Raw genomic sequence first — 23,872 nt, forward strand, 5'->3', positions numbered from 1 at the left:
GTTGATCTTCAACTTATCCTTTCTTTTCTTGAAAATTGAACTGTGGGTTGGTCAGGCTAAGCATTTAAACAGATAGAGCCGTAATGTCAATTAAATCATACTTGACAAATCTAAGACAGCAATTGAAATCCAAGTCTTTAAGCTATCCATTTACCATTGTCACTGGTAATCAGTCGGCAGACATGGATTCAGTTGTTAGTGCTTTAGCTTTTGCTTATTTCTCCAATTTGCATACCAAGGAGTATATAATTCCATTGATTAATATCCCTAGAAATGATTTGAAATTAAGAAGAGACATAGTGATATTATTAAAGTATTATTCTATTACCGAGGATCTTTTATTTTTTGTAGAGGATTTCCAAATCTTTGTCAAAGAATCAGATCAATTATTAATCAATTTAGTTGATCACAATAACATCCAAGGAGATGAGCAACATGAAGCTTTTGGAGCCGGAAAGCTCAAAGTGGTAGGAATTATTGACCATCATGAAGATGAAGGACAGTTTGTTGATTCCCAACCAAGAATTATACGTACTTGTGGATCAAACTCCAGTTTGGTTTTCAATTATTTTTACAATGAGTTTTTTAAAAGTAAGGACCCAAAATTCTTAGAGACTCAGCTTGAAGCTATAAAGTTATTGATGGGACCTTTATTGATTGACACATCCTGTATGACCCAAAAAGTTGAAGAACCAGATACAGCTGCCTTCTCTGTTTACCAAAAGGCATTGGCCGGTGACGAGAAATTTATTCAATTATTTGCAGATTCCGGAGATAAAGATCCATATGCCAATTACTATTCTACTTTAAAGGCAGCCAAGAAGGATGTCTCAGGATTCAAATTTGTTGACCTTTTGCGCAAGGACTACAAGCAGTTTACATTTCATGGAGGTGACAAAGTAGGATTCAGTTCAGTTACTAAGTCATTCAAATGGATCGTGGCCAATTATTCCAAGGACGAAATTGAAAGAACATTCATAGAAACTCTTGAAGGGAACAATATTGATTTAATGATCATTGGAACGCATTTCACTAGGAAAGACAATGGTCAGTACACAAGAGAATTTGGTTACTATTACCAAAAACTGGGAAATGAAAAATTCGACAATTTGTACAATTTGGCAGAGAAAAAATTGCAACTTAATAATGATATTTATGGCGCTGACAAGATTGAATCAACACTTGAAACTCTAGGCAACCGGGGAAATTTCAAAGTATTTAACCAAGGTAATATAAGCGCCTCAAGAAAGCAAGTTGTTCCAATTGTAAAGGAGATTCTCGAGAATTGAGACTTTAGGTGTAACTTAGATAACTAACTAGATAATTATCCGTACCAATAGATACACTTCTCATAGAAACCGGCATTAAGCTGTTTATCATGTTTATATCGTTCAAAAACAGCTTTGCAACTTCTGGGTACGGTACGTCCAAAGGTTCATAAGATTCTTCTTTAGACACGTTGTCCGCATATAGTACTTTAAGTGCATTATGACAAACTTTTCCATCAATTACCACATTTAAACCTAAGCTCATAATCCAGATGAATTTACTTTGAGTCTCAACCTCTATTTTGAATTTCCTTACGGCAGAGAAGTTAATTTTATCCAAAATTGTATTATAAATAAATATACCAGGACGATATTGCTCCTTATGGATAGTATTTTTGCTTTCAAACTGTAGTTCCACGCACCACTTGAAAAGTTTCAAAGCATCCTGGAATGTTTCACCAAGTAGTTGACCGCATTTTTTGCAAGTGATTGAATTTTGCATTTTGTTAATGTGTCCGTTAGACTTTTCTAGAAGATAGTAAGAACCAATGATAATAGTTTTATTGTCCGGTTTTAGTACACCTTTGTATTCTTTCTTATGTTCTTCGTGATTCTCTGGCTTGTGGCAGTGCCAAAAATCCATCATCTCATACCATTGCTCGGATGGCATATCTTTGAAGTCATACTGTGATGAATCAATCAATTCGCTATTGCAATTCTTGCATACAAATCTGAATTTATGATGTCTACCTATTTTCGGAGTTTGAGAAAGGTCTTTACATGACCATTTATCAATAGTTTCCTCTGTAAAAGGCACGGTTGAGTCTAGTTCTTTTTCATGCATTTTGACCCCAAATGATAAAGTGCTATTTGTTAACTTCATTCCAGTGATGCTAGTTTGTGAAGCTTTATCTGGTAGATTAACACGTATTGGTGTGTTATTTTTTAGCTCAATGGAGAGCAGTTCTCCAACTATACTAATACGATTTATGTCATCAATTTTAAAGTCACTTTTGACGTCTAGTACCACTGATATTGAATTTAAACGTGGCAAGTATTCTGAGAAATACATCTTTTGCTACTGAAAGAGATACAGACAGAGCTTTGTAGAATTTTTTTTTCTTCTCTTTCTTCTAGCCTTCCCATTTTCTCATTACACTGGAGAACATAATAAACTAACGCGTTCAGTTTTTTTTTTTTTTTTATTTTGTTGTGTTATTTCTACTAATACCAACAATGTCATACGTGATGGATGAAACAGAAGAAGGAATAAACGTAGACAATTCACAACACGATCTAGAACTTGATAGAGATTTTGCAGTTCAACAACGTCCACAGACACAAGAAGATGACGGTGATTTACTTGGGTTGGACAAACCAATCAAACTAAAAACGCGTGTCAAAATAGCTAAAGTTGATAATCAGAGAATTTTCAATCATAATGGTATACCACTACTTGTGAAAACACATTCCAAATTGTTACGGACACTTAAGAAAAATGACAAAAGTTTTTATTCAGAGCCAAGAAGCTCAATTTCGAAAAGCCAGAAATTTGACCACGAGTATGAGAACTTGAGTTCAGTATTGCAATTCTATCAATTGTGGTGTCATGGTTTGTTTCCAAAGGCAACTTTCAAAGATTGCATCCACTTAATTCGGGCGCTCGGTGCGAGGTCACCACAGCTTAGATTGTATAGAAGAGAATTAATAGAAGCAGAGTTGCATAAATTAAAAGTTGCCAAGGGAATAATAACAGATGAAAACCAAGACAGGCCACATATCCCAGAACAAGAGAATACAGCCGAGCCAAGTAATGATGAATGGAATTCTATGCACATGTCAGCTTTGGTACCAGATTCTTCCAACCACAATGGTCTCTTTGTTGATTCCAACAGTAATGAAGACTTTGATGCAGTAGATACTGCTAGTTCAACGAACAGGGCACCATTATCTAATGAAGATAAGATTGAACAAGTAAATGTTACGCCTTCAGACACACACAATAATGAGGATGACTCTGATGACCCTTTTAGTGACAATGATGATATAAATATTGATGTTGACACTGAGAATTTGCAGCCAGGATCCGGTACACAACATCAAGACCTTTCCAAGGAAACAATTGATGGAAATGATGAAGCCTTGGAACTAGAACTAATGAGAGAGTATAGTGTATAAATTTTTTTAACCCCCTCCCCCCCCCGTATATGCTTCATGTACAAATATATATTTTTCTATATGTACTAGCATGATTAAAAATATTCGATACCAAGTCAGTATCGATATCCTTATACAAATTAACAGAAAATAATGCAACAAGAAACCCTCCACTTCTCAAGTAAACATCTGAATACCTCTTGTCCACCCCTGTGCTTTTTTTCTTAACAAGTACAGAATTGTTCCTGAAAAATGGCAATAATATTCCTCGATTATAGAAAGAATTTCCTCTCAAATTCTTGTATTCTATCCCAAATTCTGACATGAATGCCTTGTAGTGAATAGAACTTTCAAAATGCTGAGTCGTAAAGTTAGTACCATAAAAGCCAATAACCCGTGTCATAAATTCATCATGTACGTTTTTGCGTTTGGTCAATTTATTAAAGTGTTGGAACGATTCTGCCTCCACATTATCTGCATAACTTGGAAACAATTCTTTTGCTATCAGGTATGGCTCGGCGATTCTTATTTCAAGAATATAAACCAATTCAAACTGATAATTCGTTGCCAAAATCCTACACAACACTGATCCTGCTTTCTTCAAAGATCCCACCGAGAATAAAAACTGCCACAAGTCTCTTTCTTTGATAAGTGCATTCGAATGCCCCTCGTTTTCAAGTTCGTTTGAAGCAGTACCCAGTTTAATGCTACTGGGACCATACTTTATAAAGCGGTAATTATTGTTCTGTGAGTAACGTCCACCGGATCCGTCTTTCTCGAAAACCAAAGAAGATTTACTGCTAGTTGCTCTACCAATTTGCTTTTGCAAGTCTTTTAAGTCCTCATTCACATACACAAAATCTGTATTGTTGGTTCTTGCAGAGTATCCACTAAACTTGAACATTATTTCTGACAAAGGGGTTTCTAACAAACTCATAATTTCTTTACTTGCAGATGCTAACACTGAACAATTTTCCTCATTAAAGTTGTCCTTTGAAAATCTGTCAAATATTGATAAAATACCCACCACCTCTTGCGTGGATGTAACTAAGGGAACTCCACACCAAAAACGGATATACGGAGAACTAGTAACCAATGGGTTAGCTCGAGTCCTCCAATCCTTTGTGGCATCCAATAACAAAAAATACCCCTGTGAGAGTATGGCATGCGAGTCAATTGCAATACATCTTGGCACGTAGCTAGTATTTAACATGATTTCAATTTTAAAGTGACACTTGTAGTTGTCAATCATCGACAATGCCACTCCTGGTACTTGGAAGGTTTTCCGCAACTTTGAAAGAGACCGTTTGAAAATTGCCAATTCATGCCAATGCGGTAATTCAATAAACTGTGATACAGCATTTAACCTTGACGGTTCATTGTAACTCTCGGGAGGTTTCATGTAACCGCTATTTGGCATACACGGAGGACACGGAACTTTGGACAAATTCCACTTTCCTTTTGAGTAGGCATCGATAAAGTGCGATTTAGTCAGTATAATGGGTGTTAGCAGCAAATCTTTAGATGAAGTGGCTATTAAGTTTATCTTTGGTGTTTTTAAAATATTCAAATGTGAGGAATTTGAAGCAGTTCCTGTAATTGGCAGTTTTCTAAACTTTTTGTTTTGGTGGCTTGCATCTCTGGAACTTCTACCAATCATGAGATCTGATGTTCTTGATTCTCAAAAAATGAAAAAAAGAGGTCGTGGAACTAAAACCCTATAGTATATTCAATCTGATAGAATTGTTTCGACAAACCAACTAGGTTCTTTAAAGAAAAAAGTGGTTGCAAGTGTATAAGATCGTGGTTCTTGCAATCTTCTAGTCTATAGATGTATAGAAAATACCGCTTTTTTTAAAAAATTGTTTTTTTTTTTTTTTGCAACATTCAAAAGTTATGCAATAGTCTCCGCTATTAAACAGCATATAGTATCATTTTTATTATGCTCCCAATTCTATACAGCTTATTTAGCATCTTCCATGTTGACATCCTTGTCCTTATCGTTATTGTTTTCTTTGCTTTCATCAATCTTTTCCAAATCCGTACTACTTTCTGCTTTAACTCTATCTGCGGTCTCTCTTTCCTGTCTGGCCTTCTCTTCTTCCAACGATAACCTCAATGCCATTGCCAAATCTGGATCCATGTTTGGATCAATGATATCTCCAGCACCACCGGCACCACCAAAGAAATCCATATCACCACCTGAGCCTCCAGCACCGAATCCACCGTCCTCTACTAAAATAGGGGAAGAAGCAACAACCTCATACAATAATCTCGGCCCTGGAGATACTGTAACAAGATGTGAATTATCGTGGTTATTTATAGTTGACTGGAATCTTTCTAACTTGGCGGTGTTGACGCCCTCTTCACCAAAATTTATGATGTCTACAGCCACATTATTCTTCTTCATTTTTTTAGCTAATTTTTCCAATTCTTTCTCAGATTCCTTTATTGGACTTCCAACAAATATAATGATTCTTTGCTGTTGGACCTTATTTTGACGGTGTTTCAACGCCAATGCAGCCACTTGGATTCCACTCGAAAAGTTATTTTCACCTTGAATTTTTGTTTCATGAACTCCAGCCAATATTTTACCAAAATCAGTAGTCAAAGTCGATAAAACTTGGGGACCACTACCACCATAGGCTAATAATCCAACTGTATTCTCAGGGTTTGAGTTAATTTTATTTTGGAAAATAAATTCTGTTGCAGTTAATTGAGCTTCGTATCTAGATGTCAAAAAATCGCCATTCCTCATATACTCTGAGTTGTCAATGGCAATCATAGTAGCCTCAAGAACCATTTTTTATAGTATTGTATGTCTTAGAAATTGGATAAGTAGTCGAAGGAAACACTGTTTAGAATGGAAGTATTTAGTAAAACTGATTAAATTGCCACTGATTTTGAGAATCGAATCTCAAAACAATCCCCAAAAAGTTAGCAAAGAGAAAAATAAAATTGTGTGTGTGCGTGTGTACAAATTTCCATAAACTGAAAAGACAATCTGGAAGTTTCTTATATGCAGTTTTGAATCAAAGTATTTATATTTTTTTTTTTTTTTTACCCATTCAAATTAACACAACACGTCTAGCAATTACAAATATATTAGAGTGTATTCCTGGTCTAACACAAACTATGAATTATACAAAAAAACAGAAGGAGGCAATATTGAATCATCTTAGATTGGAAAGAGCAAAAGTGGCGAAACGGAATGAAATGGCCAAGAAGAAACTAGCAGACCAGACTTTCCAAAAGGTGCTACGAAGATTGAATGGAGTCAGTGTAACGTTGTGGGACATAAAATTGAAAGACATATTTCAAGTGGAAAGATCAAAGAAACTAGTTGCCAAAAACCTAGTAAGAGATGTACAAGATATGAGACGAAAACTAATACTTGACCAAAAGAAGAGTCCAGTGAAGACAACTAAAACAAGTAGTAGATAACAAAATCTGATCGCCCAGTTTTACTTCCTTCACAAATCTAAAAGTATTCTGCTTTTTAGTTTCCAATTAACAACCTCACGTTTATGCAATAATTTATCTAAAAATTTTATCAATATAATCTAAAATAACATACAAAACAATTATCTAACATCATCAGTCAGTTGAACACCAGAATTGAATGTGTACAAGTGCTTTATTTTGTTTTTGGGGAGCTTATGCGTCTTCAGCAATGTCATCATGGAAATATTTCCCTTCTGTAGTTTCTGCAATAATTCCTGCTCTAATACACCAATCTCCGAATGGCTCGTTGTCATTTCTTTCCAAGCTCCATCTTTTGAACAAAGGTTTCAAAATGTTCAAAATTTCGTCCTCTTTGATGGAGTATCTATAAATCTTATTCAATCTTTGACCATGATGACCACCTCCCAACATTAAATTATATGCTCCATATGCTTTACCGACCAATGCAACTTCAGCAACCCAAGGTCTAGCACAACCGTTCGGACAACCAGTCATTCTCATCACTATGGAATCATGTCTCAAACCATACTCCTCTAAAGCCTCTTCCAATTTGGTGATCAAAACCGGCAAGTATCTTTCAGATTCAGCCATAGCCAAACCACATGTTGGGAAGGCAACACAAGCTGCAGAAGATTTTCTTAAAGCAGAGAAATCAGTATTGTCCAATTTATACTGAGCTAACAATTTCTTCACTTCGTCCAAATCTTGGTCAGAAACATTAGAAATAAGAATATGCTGATTACCAGTCAATCTGAATTCTCCTGATCTATTTCCTGATTTCAAGAATTCAGCAATTTTACGCAAACCAGTTTTCTGTGGTAATTCTGGAGTATTCTCAATTCTACCATTTTCAATGAATGCAGTGAAATGGTTGTATCCTAATTCATCCTTACACCAGCCAAAATAGTCAATATTTGATTCAATTTTGAATGGTCTTGGCTCTTCAAATTTATAGCCCAACAAATCTTCAACTTTACCCTTGAAAACGTCAACACCAAGGTCATCAATAGTATACTTCAATCTAGCATGCTTTCTGTTTGTTCTATCACCAAAGTCTCTCTGTACCAACATGATCTTTTCACAGACTATGTGAACTTGATCTTTGGATACATAACCCAACATAGATCCAGTTCTTGGATATGTCTTTTTGTTATTATGAGTCGAACCCATACCACCACCAGCTAAAACATTAAAGCCAACCACTTCATTATCTTCAACAATAGCTATCAAACCAACATCATGGGCATATACATCAACATCGTTATATGGTGGGACTGTTATAACAATCTTGAACTTTCTAGGTAAATATGTCACCCCATATTGTGGTTCAACATCTGCCAAGACATTACCAGCAACCAAGGTTTTCTTTTTGGTTGGCCCTTCTTTACGATTCTCCCAAGCTTCTCTATAGCCAGGTTTATCACCAGGATCATCACCTTGCAACCAAATTTCATGATATGCAGTTGTCCTTGGCAACAAAAATTCAGAAATCAAGGCTCCAATTTGAGAAACTTGACCATGAACCTTGGCATTATGTGGTAAAGCTGACACCATCACATTTCTGTTAACATCTCCACAAGCAGCCAATGTATCCATCAATGCTGAGTTCATGCCTCTGATTGCTGGCTTTAAATCGTGCTTTACTACACCATGTAATTGGAAAGTTGCTCTGGTAGTCAATTTCAATGTACCATTACCTCTTTCATCAGCCAACTCGTCCATTTTCAAGTATTGCTCAGGTGTAGCAATACCACCTGGTAAACGAACACGTACCATAAAAGCGTAAGCTGGTTCAAGACCTTGAGCTTTGCGTTCATCTCTAACATCACGGTCGTCTTGCATATAGATACCATGGAATTTGGTCAATTGTTGGTCAACAGCAGAAATAGCTCCCGTAGATTGATCGTTTAAACCCTCAACAATTGTACCTCTAAGATAATCAGAACCTAACTTCATATCTTCGTTTGTAATTGGTTTTGGCTCTTCAACACCTTCAACATTGTCAACACCCAAGGCTGCCCAAATTTTTGGGATCCATTCATTGAACCCAGTAGAAAATCCATCTGCATCTTGGTCATCACCTAACCCAATATCCGCCAATTCAACACCACCATAAAGCTTTAACTTGGCAAATAAGTCTTTGGCAGGTTTGTTATAGTAATGTTTGTCTTCTTTTCTTGGCCAGTATTGAGAGTCACCTAAACCAAAAACAGAAAATCTAATACCAGACAAATCCAAATCTGTGGTGTTTTTAACACCGTCCCAGAATTGTTTACCATTAGTGGGGAATTCCCCTTGTCCTGATGTTGAAGTAATAAAAACAACATTAGTTTCAGTGGGTAAATCTTCAACTGACAAATCATCCATTTGTAAAACAACTGACTTTAAACCTCTACCCAAAGCTTGTCTATTAACCTTTTTAGCAACAGCTTCTGCATTCCCTCCATCAGATGCAAATGCAACCGTCAAAGGTGGACCAGATAACCCTTGTAACAACTGAGCAAATGACTCGTCTGCAATCTTAGATTGTTTGGTTTTTGCCTCAGTGTTGGCATTGGCTGTCAAGTTTCTAGACAACAATGGATCTTTAGATGCCAACATAGTTAATTTATTTTCTCTTTCTAAAAAGTCCGATAACTGTTTTCTTAAATTGGAAGAATCTAATTTGAAGGCATCAGTTTCATTTTGAACTCTTGGATTGTATCTATACAATGGCCAGTATCCACTGTCGACGGCTTTCTTTGTCTCTTGTAAAACAGTTAAAGTACTATCTGATTCTCTATGATACGGCAAATAAGCCAAAACAATTGATGGACCATTGAACTTTTCTGCTTCGATAAAAGCCTGTAATACTTGAGTGTAAGATGAGTAGATGGCAACTGAGGCAACATAACATTCCCCATAATTCATTGCATATAAACCAACATCTTTCTTACGAGAACCATTAATGGCCTTATTTGATGATTTCTCTGAATATGGCTCAGAGTCAATAATCAACATATTTATGTTCTTTCCAGAAGTTATCACGTTGTGCACACCAGATGACCCTAAATCGTAAGACCAGGCATCTGATCCAATTAACCAATTCTTCTCTGTCCTGAAGTGTCCAGATAATGCTAACAATTCACGAGCAGTGGTAGTTGTTTCGTCGGTTTTTAGCAAGTCCACTATTTCGACTGGCAATCTATTTTCTACTTCACCGCTGTCTTGTATCTGCACCAACCACTGAGAAAGGAGTTCAATCAACTTACCATTATCTATTGAATGAAACTTGTTTTCCTTTATGGATTTTTGAACCAATGAAACCAAATTTTCTTGTTGTTCTTGGTCATACAAAAAGGAACCAAATCCAAATTCCGGATTGACTTCAAGACCAGCATCAGCAGCTTGGAATTCATTCAATACTTTCAAATTGGCCAGGTTGATTTGCTGCAATACTTTAAGATAAGCCTGTTCTAAATTATGGGCTTCTGAAACGGCTTCTAAATAATTCTCATATCTCTTCTTTGAAGATTTGGTTGTCAATACTGTATTGACCTTACCAAAAGATAAGTTTTGTTTAGGGTTTTCAGATCTAGTGTTTGCCAACAATTGTGAAACAACAGTAGCATAATCTGTAACCAAACCAAAAGTTGCAGAAACAATCTTTGTAAAGTTTTTCAAAGCCTGATACTTGGAATATTCCGAAAAAAAATCAAGCAACAATGGAGCAAACGTAACAATTGGAGTTGTAGATTGCTGCACAATCGTGATTGTTTCAACACTCGAGGGAATGATATTAAGCAAATATTGCAATTGGAAAGGTTTGTAAATTTTGATATTAATCAATAATGCATTCTCTTTCTTTGCGGCATTGATCAATTCATCATTCAATTGACCCAAAAACAAAACAGCATCTTTTTGATTCGAAGCTTTGTTCACAATTTCAAATGGTTTGACATTGAATTTCGAAACAATGGCATCCAATGACAAATTTTCTAATTTCTCTAACAATACTCCTTCCGCTAATTTAATTGACTTCTTTGATTGATAATCTGTTGGAGCAAAAAAATGGAAAACAGAAGTGTTGAATTTGGTGGCCAAGTTGTAGGCCAAGTTTGCATACGTGAAAGCCTCTTGGGAAGTTTGCGAAACCAAAACAGGATACTGTAGATCCCTTAATGCGGTAACAATTGCGTAATCAAAATTATTCAACTCAACGTGAGAAACTATCTTGTTTGTTTGGAAAACTTCAGATGAAAATGATGGTAAGTTCTTCAAAAGAGTGATACCATCAGTGGTGACAGTGACAACTTCTGTTTCAGCATCCTCATCTTCAACGTTGTTCAATTGTGATACATATTCTTGTACACTAGAATATGGTTCATTTGAGTTCAACAATGTGATTTTTTCCAGAAACAAGTTTGTAAATGATGACTCAACGGATTTGGCAGGTTGTGTGACAAACACAGTACCTCCAATATTTTTCACTACTCTTGCAATAGCTTCTTCCTGATGTAAACTCATTAGAACTCTAGTAATATTTTATATATTAAAGTAGTTAGTCTATTTCCAGAAAGACCTTTTAAGCAAAAAAAATTTTTTTTTGGGTCAATTTAGCTTTGGATCTATCATGGTATATATGGGTTAATGTTAGTCAACCATCTTAGTGGAGATGATACAGTTATGTACAGGCTGAAAATATATTGCGACCTGGCACGTGAGTAATGCGTAATATAAAAAATTGTTCCTTTGATTGGTTTAAGTATACGAGCACAGTGAAATTTGAGAAATTCTCACATGTGGATAATCAGCAATTTCCACGGCGGGATTTGAGAAAAAAAAAAAAAAAACAGATTTGCAGCAAATCCTATCAAAACTGTAATGTTACAACATTGCCAATGTTAAGCTAAAACCAAGAATCTATATACAAACCCCGTTAATGGGAACCAAACAAGAAATCATTAATTGTGAAATCCCATGAATCGTTTAACATTAAATAATACAGACCAATATATATATATATACATATATCTGTAACTATACACTTGTCTGTTTTGTGACTGTTAGCGACGTCTATTCGGAGCCCGTTTCCAAGCAGCGTGATCTTTTGGTCGGTAATTTAGCGTGCCAATACAAGAAGTATAGGGCACTAAATGGTTATATGCTTCTTTACCGTTAGTAGGTGATTTAATGTTTGTATACGCTTTGTAAACACTGAGGGGAGTCCATTCAACATCTCTATCTGACTTTTTCCTAATAGATTTGGGTATTTCTGGCGGGAGGAGAGATTTCCCATTGAGAAACATATCTTGTATAACAAATTCCTCTCGTATCGTTTTCCTCACGGCATCACTGACTGTTTTTGGCTCCAAATTCGCCACTCGTACATTAATTGTGTTCAAAAGGTTAACTGATACGCCCGATTCGTCATTTGGCCATTCATATATTGGCGAAGTAACAAAATCCTCATAGTTGGAAATCACGTGACAAGGAGATTTAACTAACAGTAGAACCAGAACCAGCAGTGTGGTTGTTGTTGTGACGGTGGCGGCGGTATTGACTTGTGCTGGACTTTGATTTATCAAGTCAGCATTATCTTCGTTGTACATGTAAGATTGGGGCTGAAATTGCTCTATAGGTATACCGGTTTCCTGCAATTCGTGCTGTAGTAGTAACAAATCGTGCTCACAGTTTTCCGAGCTGAATAAGTTTGTTGCTGCATTTTCAAACTCTTTATTTGAATCTATATCTCCTATGCTGTTGTTGTTTTCCTTTTCAAGTACATTCTCAAGGAATGTCGAGTAGTCAATACTCTCTTGAAATGCCAATTCTTCTGATGATTTGTTGTAGTGGTTATAAGTTGCATTTGTATGATGAGTACTCTGTTCTACAATCCCTATAAGATCGGTTGTGTCGGTATCATACTCGGAAGAAAACGAGGGCCTTAGCAGCTGATGTGTTTGGTTTGAAATGGCAGGTGATACGTCTATTTCGCTGTTTTCAAACGCATGTGCTGTTAAACTGTGACAGGTCAAGTATTCTAATTCTGAATTTGTGAAGTCAACGTGCGGTTGATTATTCGGTATTTCATTTGGTGCTTCCTCAAGTATATTACTAATGTTATCAGGCTTAATACTACTAGTTCTTTCCAAGCTTTGGTTAGAAATTGTATACTCTTGTAAATTCAATTCATCATCAAAATTTAGCACCATTTTCTTCCCCAAAGAAAACAACCAAACTAAAATAGACCAGCTCACTGTTTGTTATTTTCTTCTCTGTTGAATTCGTTGATGCAAGGACTGACTACCACCAAGCTAAACTGTTCAAAACTTCAAAAAGTTTAATCCAAATAGTGATAGTGGTAACAACTAAACAAAAAAAAAAGTTGGTTAGTAATTAGGACAAAAGCAATATCAGGTACAGGTGAATATCGAAAAAAAAAAAATAAAGGAAATATAACCATGTATTCAATGTTTTCAAGATAACAAAAAAAAAAAAAAATAAAAAGAGCTCCAAACTATCTGCTTACTTTACATTTCAAAAACACAGTTTTCTATGAAAACAAAAGAGTAAGAAAATTCATCTGGAAGAGAATTGCTATCCCCTAAAAAGTAAGGTAAACCGTTGAAGGTGCTCAAATTTGGGAAAGTACAAACAAATACAATGAAGAGAATTTTGACAATAATTTGCTACCCAAATTAAATGTAAAAAAAAAAAAATACTGATTATATGAGTGATCCACAAAATTAGTTAAATTTGGATTGATCTTGTATTAAAGTTTTAAGCTTCATTCCAAACCTGAGAGTCTATTTTCCATCTTCGTTTTACTCTTTATTTTTTGTTTTTTTTGTACGTTCAAAGTTGAACTCTGTATACTTTTTTTCCGTCTACATTTTCGCAGCCAAATTGTTACCCTTCAAGATTAGGGTGCCTAATAACATGATAAAACTATAAAGCATCACCAGTATTCAATCTTGATATAAAACAATGGCCTTTAATTGATTTCTTTTGTTATTAAGATATTTTGAAAGAATAATATCACAAACGATATTAAATGAGAGTATGGTTTCAACAATTACTTGCAGTTACTCCGAAATATGTTTAGTTTAATATATAGGTCGTGTAGAAGGTACGGAACCATTAACTAAATTTTTCAATGAGTCAAAAACATCAACACACTAACAATGGAATTAGTGAGTGAAAAAAAAAAAAGTCCCAATAAATTCTTGTTCTTTCATTTTACCAATATTATTTCACAGGACTAGGAAATTGCAATTCAAGCATATCTGATTTTTCTTTTTCTAGTTGTATCCCCCCAGTCTTCAACTGAATACAAAAAAAAAGGCCCATGTCAATCACTCGACTTTCAAGTGCTAAGGTTTTTTTAAATGGCACATCACGCAAACTACAGGTACTAAGATTAAATAGTACAACGACCAAACCCCTTACCCCTAGACAAAAATGGCCTGAACTTTTGAACTCGGATTTCATAGTGAATTCACAAGGTGAGAGACAACCAGATTATGTCAAATTGATATTAACTTCAAGAGTTTACGATGTTGTGGACGAAGCTGGTACACCACTAACCAATGCTATCAATTTATCTCATAGATGTGGTGCCAACATTTACCTTAAAAGAGAGGACCTTTTACCGGTATTTTCGTTCAAGTTGAGAGGTGCATATAATATGATTGCTCATTTGCATTCAAATTCCCCACAACCTATTTCGGGTGTTATTGCTTGCTCTGCAGGAAACCATGCTCAAGGAGTAGCATTTTCTTCGAGTAAATTGAATATCCCAGCCACCATAGTTATGCCAACTCCAACACCTTCTATCAAATACACCAATGTTTCAAGATTGGGTGCCCAAGTTGTATTATATGGTGACGATTTTGATTCAGCAAAACAAGAGTGTGAAAGGTTGAGCTCAGAGCAAAATTTAATTAATATTCCACCTTTCAACCATCCGTACGTTATTGCTGGCCAGGGTACAATTGCTTTAGAGATTGCCAGACAATTGAGATTAGATAAATTGAACGCCATATTTGTTCCTGTTGGAGGAGGTGGTTTAATTGCAGGTGTGGCAGTGTATTTGAAGCATATTGCCCCTCATGTCAAAATCATAGGGGTAGAAACGTATGACGCTGATGCGATGAATCAGTCTTTGAAAAACAACCGCCTGGTTACCTTGGATAAAGTTGGCTTGTTTGCAGATGGTACTGCCGTGAAAGTACTCGGTGATGAAACCTGGAGACTAGCAAAAGAGTATGTAGATGACGTTGTTCTTGTCAACACTGATGAATTGTGTGCTGCTATTAAAGACATTTTTGAAGACACAAGGCTGATTGTCGAACCCTCTGGAGCATTGTCTGTCGCTGGATTGAAAAAGTACATTGAAGAACATCCCGAGATTGATCACAGGGATAAAACATATGTTCCAATTTTGTCAGGTGCTAATATGAATTTTGATAGATTGAGGTTTGTAAGCGAAAGAGCAGTTTTGGGTGAAGGAAAAGAAGTGTCGTTGGCTGTTACCATTCCCGAGAAACCTGGTGAGTTTGCTAGATTGCAAAAAGTTATTAATCCACGTGCCATCACCGAATTTTCATACAGATATAATAACGAGGAAAATGCTGATATATTTGTGTCGTTTAATGTTGTGGATAAAAAGAAAGAAAAATCATCAGTTATAACAGCAATGGAAAACTGTGGATTTGAAGTTGTTGATATTTCGGATAACGAATTGGCAAAGTCTCATGGACGTTATTTAGTTGGTGGTAAGTCACAATCTACAACACAATCGAATGAAAAAATTTATCAATTTGAGTTCCCTGAAAAACCAAACGCTTTGTTCAACTTTTTGCAAGCATTAAAGAGCGATTGGAATATCAGTTTGTTTAATTACAGAAACCATGGTCATGATGTTGGGAAAATCTTGTGTGCATTTACTCTTCCTGAAGGATCGGAGAAAGATTTCCAAGAATTTTTAAAGAACGTTGGTTACACTTTTGTCGATGAATCTGACAACATCTTTTACAAAAAGTTTTTGAGAAGCTCACAAAAATAATGATTCTATTAGTTGAATAAACAATCTATATACATGTATATCTTGTAAGGTATTATGGTATCTCTTTTGTTATAGTCTAATCTTCTCGACGTAAAAAAGCTTGATAAGCGTCGTTCTTGATTGTCACTTTACCACTTAATTTCATCTGTTTCTTTCCTTCCTTTTGTCTTTCCAACAACTTCTTGTATCTTGAAATGTCTGCTGCATGTAGCCTTTGGGTAACGTCTTTTCTTTTTGCTTTAATGGTTTCTCTTGCCACTACTTTATTATTAATCTTTGCTTGAATAGCAACTTCAAATAATTGGTAACTCAAATATTTCTTGAACCTCGTAACGTATTCCTTCCCCCTTGCTTGCGCCTGTGATCTGTGTATAACTGTAGTTAACGCGTCTTGAGGTTCACCATTCACACAAAGCTGCATTTTAACTATATCTGACTTTCTATATCCTGCTTCTTCATAATCAAGGGAAGCATATCCTTTGGTACATCCCTTTAGTTTCCCAAAAAAGTCCTCCACAAGTTGTGAAGTTGGAATCTCATACTTTAGCAATACCTGTCCTGTTGTTAAGTATTCGATTTCTTTCTGTTCTCCTCGATTATTTAAACACAACGTCATAACATTTCCAATATATTCGTTTGGAACAGTCATTATTGCCTCAACATATGGTTCCATATAGCTTTCGACATCATAATGTTTCTGGTTATCTGGGAAATCATCAGGGTTTGTCACAATTTTTTCTTCACCATTCTTATAAATGATCTTGTAGGGCACCGTAGGAGCTGTCAAAATAATCTTTGCCCCATATTCTTTTTCTAATCTCTCCTTAAACACTGATGCATGTAACGAGCCCAAGAATCCCAATCTCCAACCTAGCCCTAATGCATTAGATGTTTCCTGCTCCAAGGTTACCGATCTGTCATTCAAAACTAAATTCTGCATTTGGTCATCCATAGCATTAAATTCTTTGCCATCTGCTGGGAATGCCCCAACAAACACCATTGGCTTAGGCTCTTCAAATCCGGGTAATGGTTCAAGATCTTCATGCTTGCCCATTTGGTAAAACGTGTCACCCACAAGGGCTTCTCGAGGGTTCTTCATCCCTGGTATAATATAGGCGACTTGTCCTGCTTTAATAAAACTGGTTGGGGTTCTATCTGGATACATTATCCCAACTTCCTTAACGTCGTATGTCCTATTTGTGTGTGCTGACAAGATTTTCATACCTTTTTTCATTTTCCCATCCACAATATGAACAAGCATTACCACGCCAACGTATGGATCATGCCATGAATCCACCAATAAGGCTCTCAAAGGTTTGTTCACGTCACACACAGGAGAAGGGATATTTTTAATAACAGAGGGAATTATCTGTTCAACATTTAAACCGGTTTTGGCGCTTACTGCGATGCAATCATTAGGGTCTAACTCAAATGTCGTCTCAATCTGTTCCTTAGCTCCAGCAATGTTAGCCAGATCTAAATCAATCTTGTTTATTATAGGAATCAATTTTAATCCCATGCTGTATGCCAAGTAGAAATTTGCTACTGTCTGTGCTTGCACCCCCTGAGATGCATCGACCAACAACAATGCTCCACCACAGGATGCGTATGACCTTGATACTTCTGCTCTAAAATCAACATGCCCAGGTGTATCAACCAAGTGTAACAAATAATCTTGTTTCCCATCGTTATAAAACATAGACACTGTCTGGGCTTTAACCGTAATTCCTCTTTCCCTCTCGACATCTAATTTATCCAAAACCTGAGACTTGGATCCTGGCTTAATCACCCCCGTCATTTCCAACAATCGATCTGATAATGTGGATTTACCATGATCCACGTGTGCTACAATACTGAAGTTCCGATAGTTTTCAATTGGTATTTTATCTATTCTTTCTTCAAGTGCCTTTCGATATTGATCTTGACTGATCTTGATCTTCATCTCCTCCACAGAGTATAGTAGTTTCAGAGCTGTCAACCATCTTTTCAGTAAAAAATGGCCATACTTTAAAATATTCCCAGATTTCGGCCTTAGTAGCATCTCTTCAATAAGGGAGTGATTTTCATATTTCTATGTGTCGCTTCAATCTGGAAAATTTTTAATTCTGTTATAGTACACATAATCTCGAGAGGGAGAGAGAAAAAAAAAAGAAAATACACACATACTAAATCATACATTTTGCGACATGTAAAACTACTTTGTTAAAACAGTACATATTTTTTAGGCATTGGCTTTAGCAAATTCATTTACCAAGTCAACTAGAGACTGGACACTCTTCAAGGTAACAGCATTATATATAGAAGCTCTCATACCACCAACTGATCTGTGTCCCTTTAATCCTGCCAACTTTCTCTTAGCAGCTTCTGCAATAAACTTAGCTTCCAAATCCTCGTTAGGTAATCTGAAAACAACATTCATGTTTGATCTTGCTTGAGAATTGAATACAGGCAACTTGTAAAAGTCTGGATAAGATTCCAAGGCTTCGTATAAAATTGTTGCTTTCTTCTTATTGAGTTGCTCGGTGTGCTTGATACCCCCATCTGCAATCAATTTATCAGTCACAAGTTTCAAGATATAACAAGTAAAAATTGGAATTGTATTGTAAGCAGAATTATTCTTGACGACGGTTGGGTAATGGAATGCAATGGGCGATAAGGGAATATTTAAACTTTTTAATTCCTCGTCAGTAGCTTGATCCAACAAACTCTTTTTAATAATGTAAATAGTCAACCCAGCCAATCCAATATTCTTTTGGGCACCAGCCATAATCAAACCATATTTACTAATATCAATTTCCTTAGATAAAATGTTCGAGGACATGTCGGCAACCAATTCAACACCTTCAGGCAAGTAATCAGTACCTGGAATATCACTAAATTCAACACCATGCACCGTTTCGTTATCACACATATACAAATAAGAGACGTCTTTTCCAATTGGTTTCCATTCCGAGTATGGTGGAATGGTTCCGAAATTCTCACCTTTTGTGTTGACGACAATATCCACATCAAAGCCTAATCTTTGAGCCTCTTCGGAAGCTTTCTTGGACCAAGATCCAGTGATTGCATAGGCAGCTTTCCCTTTCTTCCCGGTTCTTTTGGCGTAGTTAGCGGTCAAATTGTAGGCAATTGATGAGAATCCAGTAGTGCCTCCTCCTTGCATAAAGAACACTTCATGAGTGTCTGGAATATTCAACAATCTAGTCAAATTTTCTTTAGTGTCATCGATAACTTTGATTGCAGGTTTTGAACGATGTGAAATTTCTCCAATTCCAATGTTATCGCCTTGATATGAGATCAAATCATAGGCAGCTTGTTGTAAAACTGAAGTTGGTAATAATGCTGGGCCAGCACCAAAGTAATTTGGTTCTTCACGGTCCAAAGTTCTTTGTTCTGACATGTCTTTTTCTTCGAATTATTAAACTGAGTTGAATGAAGAATCACTGTCTTGATTGCTTTAGGGTGTAAGACAGTTAATTAAAACAGACAGGGAAAGAGAAATTGTAAAAAAAAAAAAAATAAACAGTTTTCTCTGCAACCCCCCGTTTTATCAACAAAAAAAAAAAAAAAAATGTGCTGTTGAGCACAGAAAATATTAGTCATATAACTTGATTAATGACTCCGATCTATTAGTGTATTATTCTAGAACCATTAATAAAATATACAATCTCAACATCATCTGTATCATCTAGCAAGCAATGTAAACTACACTCTCTTTCCCCAATATAAAGAATCACTGTTCGACATCGGCCAACAATTTTGGAAGCCAGTTGCCAATCTTTCAATTTCAAGTTTACCTCAATTTCATCAATATCATTTATAATATCTTCCTCATGTTCCTCCAATTGACTAGGTCCATTTCGAAGTGTCTCTCTCAATGAATCATTTTCTGTGGTGGTTGGTTTGTGCACTTCCAATTTATCGTTCCAGCTAATTGTCACCTTGAATTTCCCAGTTTCTTGTAATATAAATCCTAGAAATCCCCCATTTCTTCGACTAGCTTTAATTGTAAAAGCCTCACTGGACGGCACTTTTTTGAATTTCTCCAATCTTTTAAACATGGTTACAAATTCATTAGGTAACTTCATTATCAATCCAAGGTCAGAATGTGTGGGCTCTTGTAGCATATCCTGTGCGTCTCGTAGTATCTTAACTGGTATTCTGAATGTGTGGTTGACAATATTGGCATTGATATTCAAATTGGAATAAAACAAAGCCAATGATGCTGTTCGTCCTGTTGTAGTGCTCGTGCCTTTAGCTCCAGAAGTATCCGTACGCTGTAACCGTATATTTAATCCTTCACTGTTTGCTTTATCAAAGTTTTTCAACGTCTGCACAAGTAAATCTATATTGATTTCCATCAGAATTGTGTTGTCTCTCACACTCTGTATTTCACAGGTATCAAATATCGCAGAAACAGGTAGTTTACACCATACTTGCGGCTCCAGTTTTACAGATTGACCATTAACCAGAATCACACTAAGCTCACTTGGCGTGAATTTTAGAATAACAAATTTACGGACATGCGATATCAAAGATAAAGTATCCTTCAATTTCTCAGAACTTCTTGTCATCAATTTCAACTTCATTTTCAAAATATTGGATGATGAACGGGAAATAAGATATACACTCCTTGCAGCTTGTTTTAGTTGTTCTTTTGTCAAGGAATAAAATGTATGAGATAAGTGTATACAATCTGATTCACTTTAAAGCGCATGTAGAATACCGCGTCTTGTTAACAGAGAAGAGTTCACTCATTTTATCGCCATCTTCCAAAAAGCGACATTTCAATTAAAAAAAAAAAAAGAAAAACAAGTGGAAAAAAAAAAAAAAAAGAAAGCACTTCTAATAGTGAAAAAGTACTTAGAAAGCTTCGTAAAACTTCAAAAGTTGAAAAGAAGCTCTGTTAATAAATCACATACAACGTGTACTAAACAATGAATGAGCAGAACGAGTTTTCGGATGAAGAGAATTTCAAATTTTTTGGTCTTGGAGGTTGTAATGAAGTTGGAAGATCATGTCATATTATAGAATATAAAAACAAAGTCATAATGTTGGATGCTGGGATGCATCCAGCTCTAAGTGGGCATGCATCGTTTCCTTATTTTGATGAGTATGATATATCCAAAGTTGATATCTTGTTGATAAGCCACTTCCATGTCGATCACTCTGCGTCGTTACCATATGTTATGCAACAATCTAATTTCCGAGGGAAAGTATTTATGACACACGCAACAAAAGCTATCTACCGGTGGCTAATGCAAGATTTTGTTCGAGTTACTTCAATAGGAAATTCACGATCTGGAGATGGTAGTGGTGGTGGTGAAGGTAGCAATTTATATACCGATGATGATATCATGAAATCATTTGACCGAATTGAAACCATAGATTATCATTCCACCATGGAGATTGACGGAATAAGGTTTACAGCATATCATGCTGGGCATGTTTTAGGCGCATGTATGTATTTTGTCGAAATAGGAGGACTAAAAGTTTTGTTTACTGGTGATTATTCCAGGGAAGAGAATCGACACTTGCATGCAGCTGAAGTTCCACCATTGAAGCCGGATATTTTAATATGTGAATCAACTTTTGGTACAGGGACTCTTGAACCCAGACTAGAGCTAGAGAGAAAATTGACTACCCATATACATGCAACAATCGCAAAAGGTGGGAGAGTGCTATTACCTGTGTTTGCACTTGGTAATGCTCAAGAATTATTATTGATTCTAGATGAGTATTGGAGTCAGAATGAAGATTTGCAAAATGTGAATGTCTTTTATGCCTCCAATTTGGCAAAAAAATGTATGGCTGTGTATGAAACTTATACGGGGATCATGAATGATAAAATCCGTCTTTCATCAGCATCAAGTAAAAAGTCAAATCCTTTTGATTTCAAGTTTATCAAGTCCATTAAGGATTTATCGAAATTCCAGGATATGGGACCTTCTGTGGTGGTTGCCACGCCAGGTATGTTGCAAGCAGGGGTCTCGAGACAATTGTTAGAGAAATGGGCTCCAGATGGTAAGAACTTGGTGATATTGACCGGTTATTCAGTAGAAGGTACAATGGCAAAAGAACTTCTAAAGGAACCAACTATGATACAATCGGCCACGAACCCAGATTTGACGATCCCCAGACGTATAGGCATCGAAGAGATTTCGTTTGCTGCCCATGTGGATTTCCAGCAAAATTCTGAGTTTATCGAAAAGGTTTCTCCTTCGAAGGTTATTTTAGTTCATGGTGATTCAGTTCCAATGGGTAGATTAAAATCCGCTTTATTAAGTAAATACGCTTCTCGTAAGGGAACAGATCAAGAAGTGAAGGTATATAATCCAAAAAATTGTGAGGAATTGAAAATTGGGTTTAAGGGATTAAAGATTGCTAAAGTTTTGGGATCGTTGGCTGAAGAACAATTGCAGATTCTAAAGAAAGTAATACAAGATGAAGTAAGTGCCGAGAACTCCAAAATAACTGAGCTCACTCAAGAAGAAGCAGAAGAAGAAGAAGGGGATAAGATAAAGGAAAGCAAGGGCGAAACAGATATAACTCAAAAGCCAAACGAATCATCTATAAAGGTGTTGAAAACTGGCCAAGTGGTGTCTGGTGTATTGGTATCCAAGGATTTCAACTTGAATCTTTTGCAGTTGCAGGATTTGCATGAATTTACTCAATTGTCTACATCAATAGTTAAATCAAAGATGCATTTGAAAATAAATGCTGATATATCGTTGATGGTTTGGCATCTTGAACAAATGTTTGGCTACATTAATGTTATTAATGACGACGAAGAAGAGTGGGAATGTGTGATAATGGATGTGGTAGACATTTTCATTGACAGATCAAAGGGGCCGGGATTGTTTATTACAGTGGAATGGATTAATGACAACCTTATGGCTGATTCTTTAGCTGATAGTGTTATTGCTATTTTGTACTCGATAGATTCGTCACCAGCATCTGTTAAGTTATCGAGCCAGAATCATACTCATGGTGATAACCATATAGTCAAAAAGGAAGATTCCATGGAAATTGATAGACCAGTTGAAGCACATGCGAAGAGTGATGTTCAAAGTAGAATTGAAAGAATCGCCTTACTATTAAAAGCTCAATTTGGCGATTCCCTAAAAGAATTACCGGAAGAAAAAGCTGTTATTCAAATTGGGAAAACGGTTGCTAATGTGGACTACAAGCGTTTAGAGGTTGAATGTTCATCAAAAGTGTTAAAGGATCGTGTGGAAAATGTCATCAAAAGAGGTTGTCAATTAACCGCCCCATTAAGTCAGAATTCGAAATTTACGTAGGATTGTATAGTAGTGTACATTGAACAAAGTTATAACCCTCTTCTCGCTTTCTCGTTTTGTTTGTAGATTTTTTTTTCTTTTTTTCTCTTGTTCTGTTTTATCGCTTTTTAAAACTCATATAAACCAAACAAACTATTTCATCTTACTAGACACAGTATAACCTTGTGGATTACAAATACATTACAATAAAAGGCATTATGAGGTATGTGTGATTAAGTATTGGCTTTTAAATTTCAGGATACTAACAGTGTTTTTTTGTTTAGTGAACTTATAGATAGACCCCGTTCAGAATTAACTGAATTAGAATTGAAAACTTTAGAAGAATATGAATTTAATCATGGTCCAATGTCCATTTTGAATAACGCAGTTAAGAATGATACTCCCATAATAATATCATGTCGTAACAATCATAAATTGATAGGGAAAGTGAGAGCTTTTGATAGACACTGTAATTTGGTATTGGAAAATGTCAAAGAACTATGGACTGAGGATATCAAAAACAACAAGGGTAAAAAAATCAAAAGCATTTCCAAGGAGCGATTCATTTCAAAATTGTTTTTAAGAGGAGATTCGGTGATAATCATTTTAAAGGCATAAAATTAAATAGTACTTGTATTATAATATTACATAAA

The 23,872-nt window shown here is 35.9% G+C and overlaps 13 protein-coding genes across 13 annotated transcripts; 5 read left to right on the plus strand and 8 right to left on the minus strand. All coding sequences in view use genetic code 12, as the record gives it.

The window, feature by feature from the left end:
- Positions 1-83: 83 nt before the first annotated feature.
- CD36_20510 (exopolypase, putative) lies at positions 84-1,289 on the plus strand (the record flags this gene model as incomplete). The annotated part of the gene is made up of 1 exon (XM_002418485.1): positions 84-1,289. One exon carries the CDS (start codon positions 84-86, stop codon positions 1,287-1,289), a length of 1,206 nt encoding a protein of 401 aa, XP_002418530.1.
- Positions 1,290-1,293: 4 nt separating this feature from the next.
- Positions 1,294-2,340, minus strand: CD36_20520 (conserved hypothetical protein; the record flags this gene model as incomplete). Its single annotated transcript, XM_002418486.1, has 1 exon — positions 1,294-2,340. One exon carries the CDS (start codon positions 2,338-2,340, stop codon positions 1,294-1,296), a length of 1,047 nt encoding a protein of 348 aa, XP_002418531.1.
- A 164-nt stretch (positions 2,341-2,504) lies between these two features.
- CD36_20530 (chromosome segregation/replication protein, putative) lies at positions 2,505-3,446 on the plus strand (the record flags this gene model as incomplete). Its single annotated transcript, XM_002418487.1, has 1 exon — positions 2,505-3,446. The coding sequence occupies one exon, from the start codon at positions 2,505-2,507 to the stop codon at positions 3,444-3,446; it is 942 nt and encodes a 313-aa protein (XP_002418532.1).
- A 34-nt stretch (positions 3,447-3,480) lies between these two features.
- CD36_20540 (conserved hypothetical protein) lies at positions 3,481-5,085 on the minus strand (the record flags this gene model as incomplete). The annotated part of the gene is made up of 1 exon (XM_002418488.1): positions 3,481-5,085. The coding sequence occupies one exon, from the start codon at positions 5,083-5,085 to the stop codon at positions 3,481-3,483; it is 1,605 nt and encodes a 534-aa protein (XP_002418533.1).
- A 303-nt stretch (positions 5,086-5,388) lies between these two features.
- On the minus strand, positions 5,389-6,228 carry CD36_20550 (26s proteasome 19S regulatory particle non-ATPase subunit, putative; the record flags this gene model as incomplete). Its single annotated transcript, XM_002418489.1, has 1 exon — positions 5,389-6,228. One exon carries the CDS (start codon positions 6,226-6,228, stop codon positions 5,389-5,391), a length of 840 nt encoding a protein of 279 aa, XP_002418534.1.
- Positions 6,229-7,082: 854 nt separating this feature from the next.
- On the minus strand, positions 7,083-11,396 carry CD36_20560 (sulfite reductase [nadph] beta subunit, putative; the record flags this gene model as incomplete). The annotated part of the gene is made up of 1 exon (XM_002418490.1): positions 7,083-11,396. One exon carries the CDS (start codon positions 11,394-11,396, stop codon positions 7,083-7,085), a length of 4,314 nt encoding a protein of 1,437 aa, XP_002418535.1.
- Positions 11,397-11,935: 539 nt separating this feature from the next.
- Positions 11,936-13,084, minus strand: CD36_20570 (conserved hypothetical protein; the record flags this gene model as incomplete). The annotated part of the gene is made up of 1 exon (XM_002418491.1): positions 11,936-13,084. The coding sequence occupies one exon, from the start codon at positions 13,082-13,084 to the stop codon at positions 11,936-11,938; it is 1,149 nt and encodes a 382-aa protein (XP_002418536.1).
- Positions 13,085-14,220: 1,136 nt separating this feature from the next.
- CD36_20580 (threonine dehydratase, mitochondrial precursor, putative) lies at positions 14,221-15,939 on the plus strand (the record flags this gene model as incomplete). Its single annotated transcript, XM_002418492.1, has 1 exon — positions 14,221-15,939. One exon carries the CDS (start codon positions 14,221-14,223, stop codon positions 15,937-15,939), a length of 1,719 nt encoding a protein of 572 aa, XP_002418537.1.
- A 76-nt stretch (positions 15,940-16,015) lies between these two features.
- CD36_20590 (mitochondrial GTPase, putative) lies at positions 16,016-17,980 on the minus strand (the record flags this gene model as incomplete). The annotated part of the gene is made up of 1 exon (XM_002418493.1): positions 16,016-17,980. One exon carries the CDS (start codon positions 17,978-17,980, stop codon positions 16,016-16,018), a length of 1,965 nt encoding a protein of 654 aa, XP_002418538.1.
- A 180-nt stretch (positions 17,981-18,160) lies between these two features.
- CD36_20600 (3-phosphoserine transaminase, putative) lies at positions 18,161-19,339 on the minus strand (the record flags this gene model as incomplete). Its single annotated transcript, XM_002418494.1, has 1 exon — positions 18,161-19,339. The coding sequence occupies one exon, from the start codon at positions 19,337-19,339 to the stop codon at positions 18,161-18,163; it is 1,179 nt and encodes a 392-aa protein (XP_002418539.1).
- A 229-nt stretch (positions 19,340-19,568) lies between these two features.
- CD36_20610 (conserved hypothetical protein) lies at positions 19,569-20,528 on the minus strand (the record flags this gene model as incomplete). Its single annotated transcript, XM_002418495.1, has 1 exon — positions 19,569-20,528. The coding sequence occupies one exon, from the start codon at positions 20,526-20,528 to the stop codon at positions 19,569-19,571; it is 960 nt and encodes a 319-aa protein (XP_002418540.1).
- A 348-nt stretch (positions 20,529-20,876) lies between these two features.
- Positions 20,877-23,240, plus strand: CD36_20620 (cleavage and polyadenylation factor specificity complex subunit, putative; the record flags this gene model as incomplete). The annotated part of the gene is made up of 1 exon (XM_002418496.1): positions 20,877-23,240. The coding sequence occupies one exon, from the start codon at positions 20,877-20,879 to the stop codon at positions 23,238-23,240; it is 2,364 nt and encodes a 787-aa protein (XP_002418541.1).
- A 197-nt stretch (positions 23,241-23,437) lies between these two features.
- On the plus strand, positions 23,438-23,837 carry CD36_20630 (small nuclear ribonucleoprotein sm d2, putative; the record flags this gene model as incomplete). The annotated part of the gene is made up of 2 exons (XM_002418497.1): positions 23,438-23,442; positions 23,504-23,837. The coding sequence occupies 2 exons, from the start codon at positions 23,438-23,440 to the stop codon at positions 23,835-23,837; spliced, it is 339 nt and encodes a 112-aa protein (XP_002418542.1).
- Positions 23,838-23,872: the final 35 nt, after the last annotated feature.

The sequence above is a fragment of the Candida dubliniensis genome, chromosome 2 (assembly GCF_000026945.1).
Source record: "Candida dubliniensis CD36 chromosome 2, complete sequence".
Classification (NCBI taxonomy): domain Eukaryota; kingdom Fungi; phylum Ascomycota; class Pichiomycetes; order Serinales; family Debaryomycetaceae; genus Candida; species Candida dubliniensis.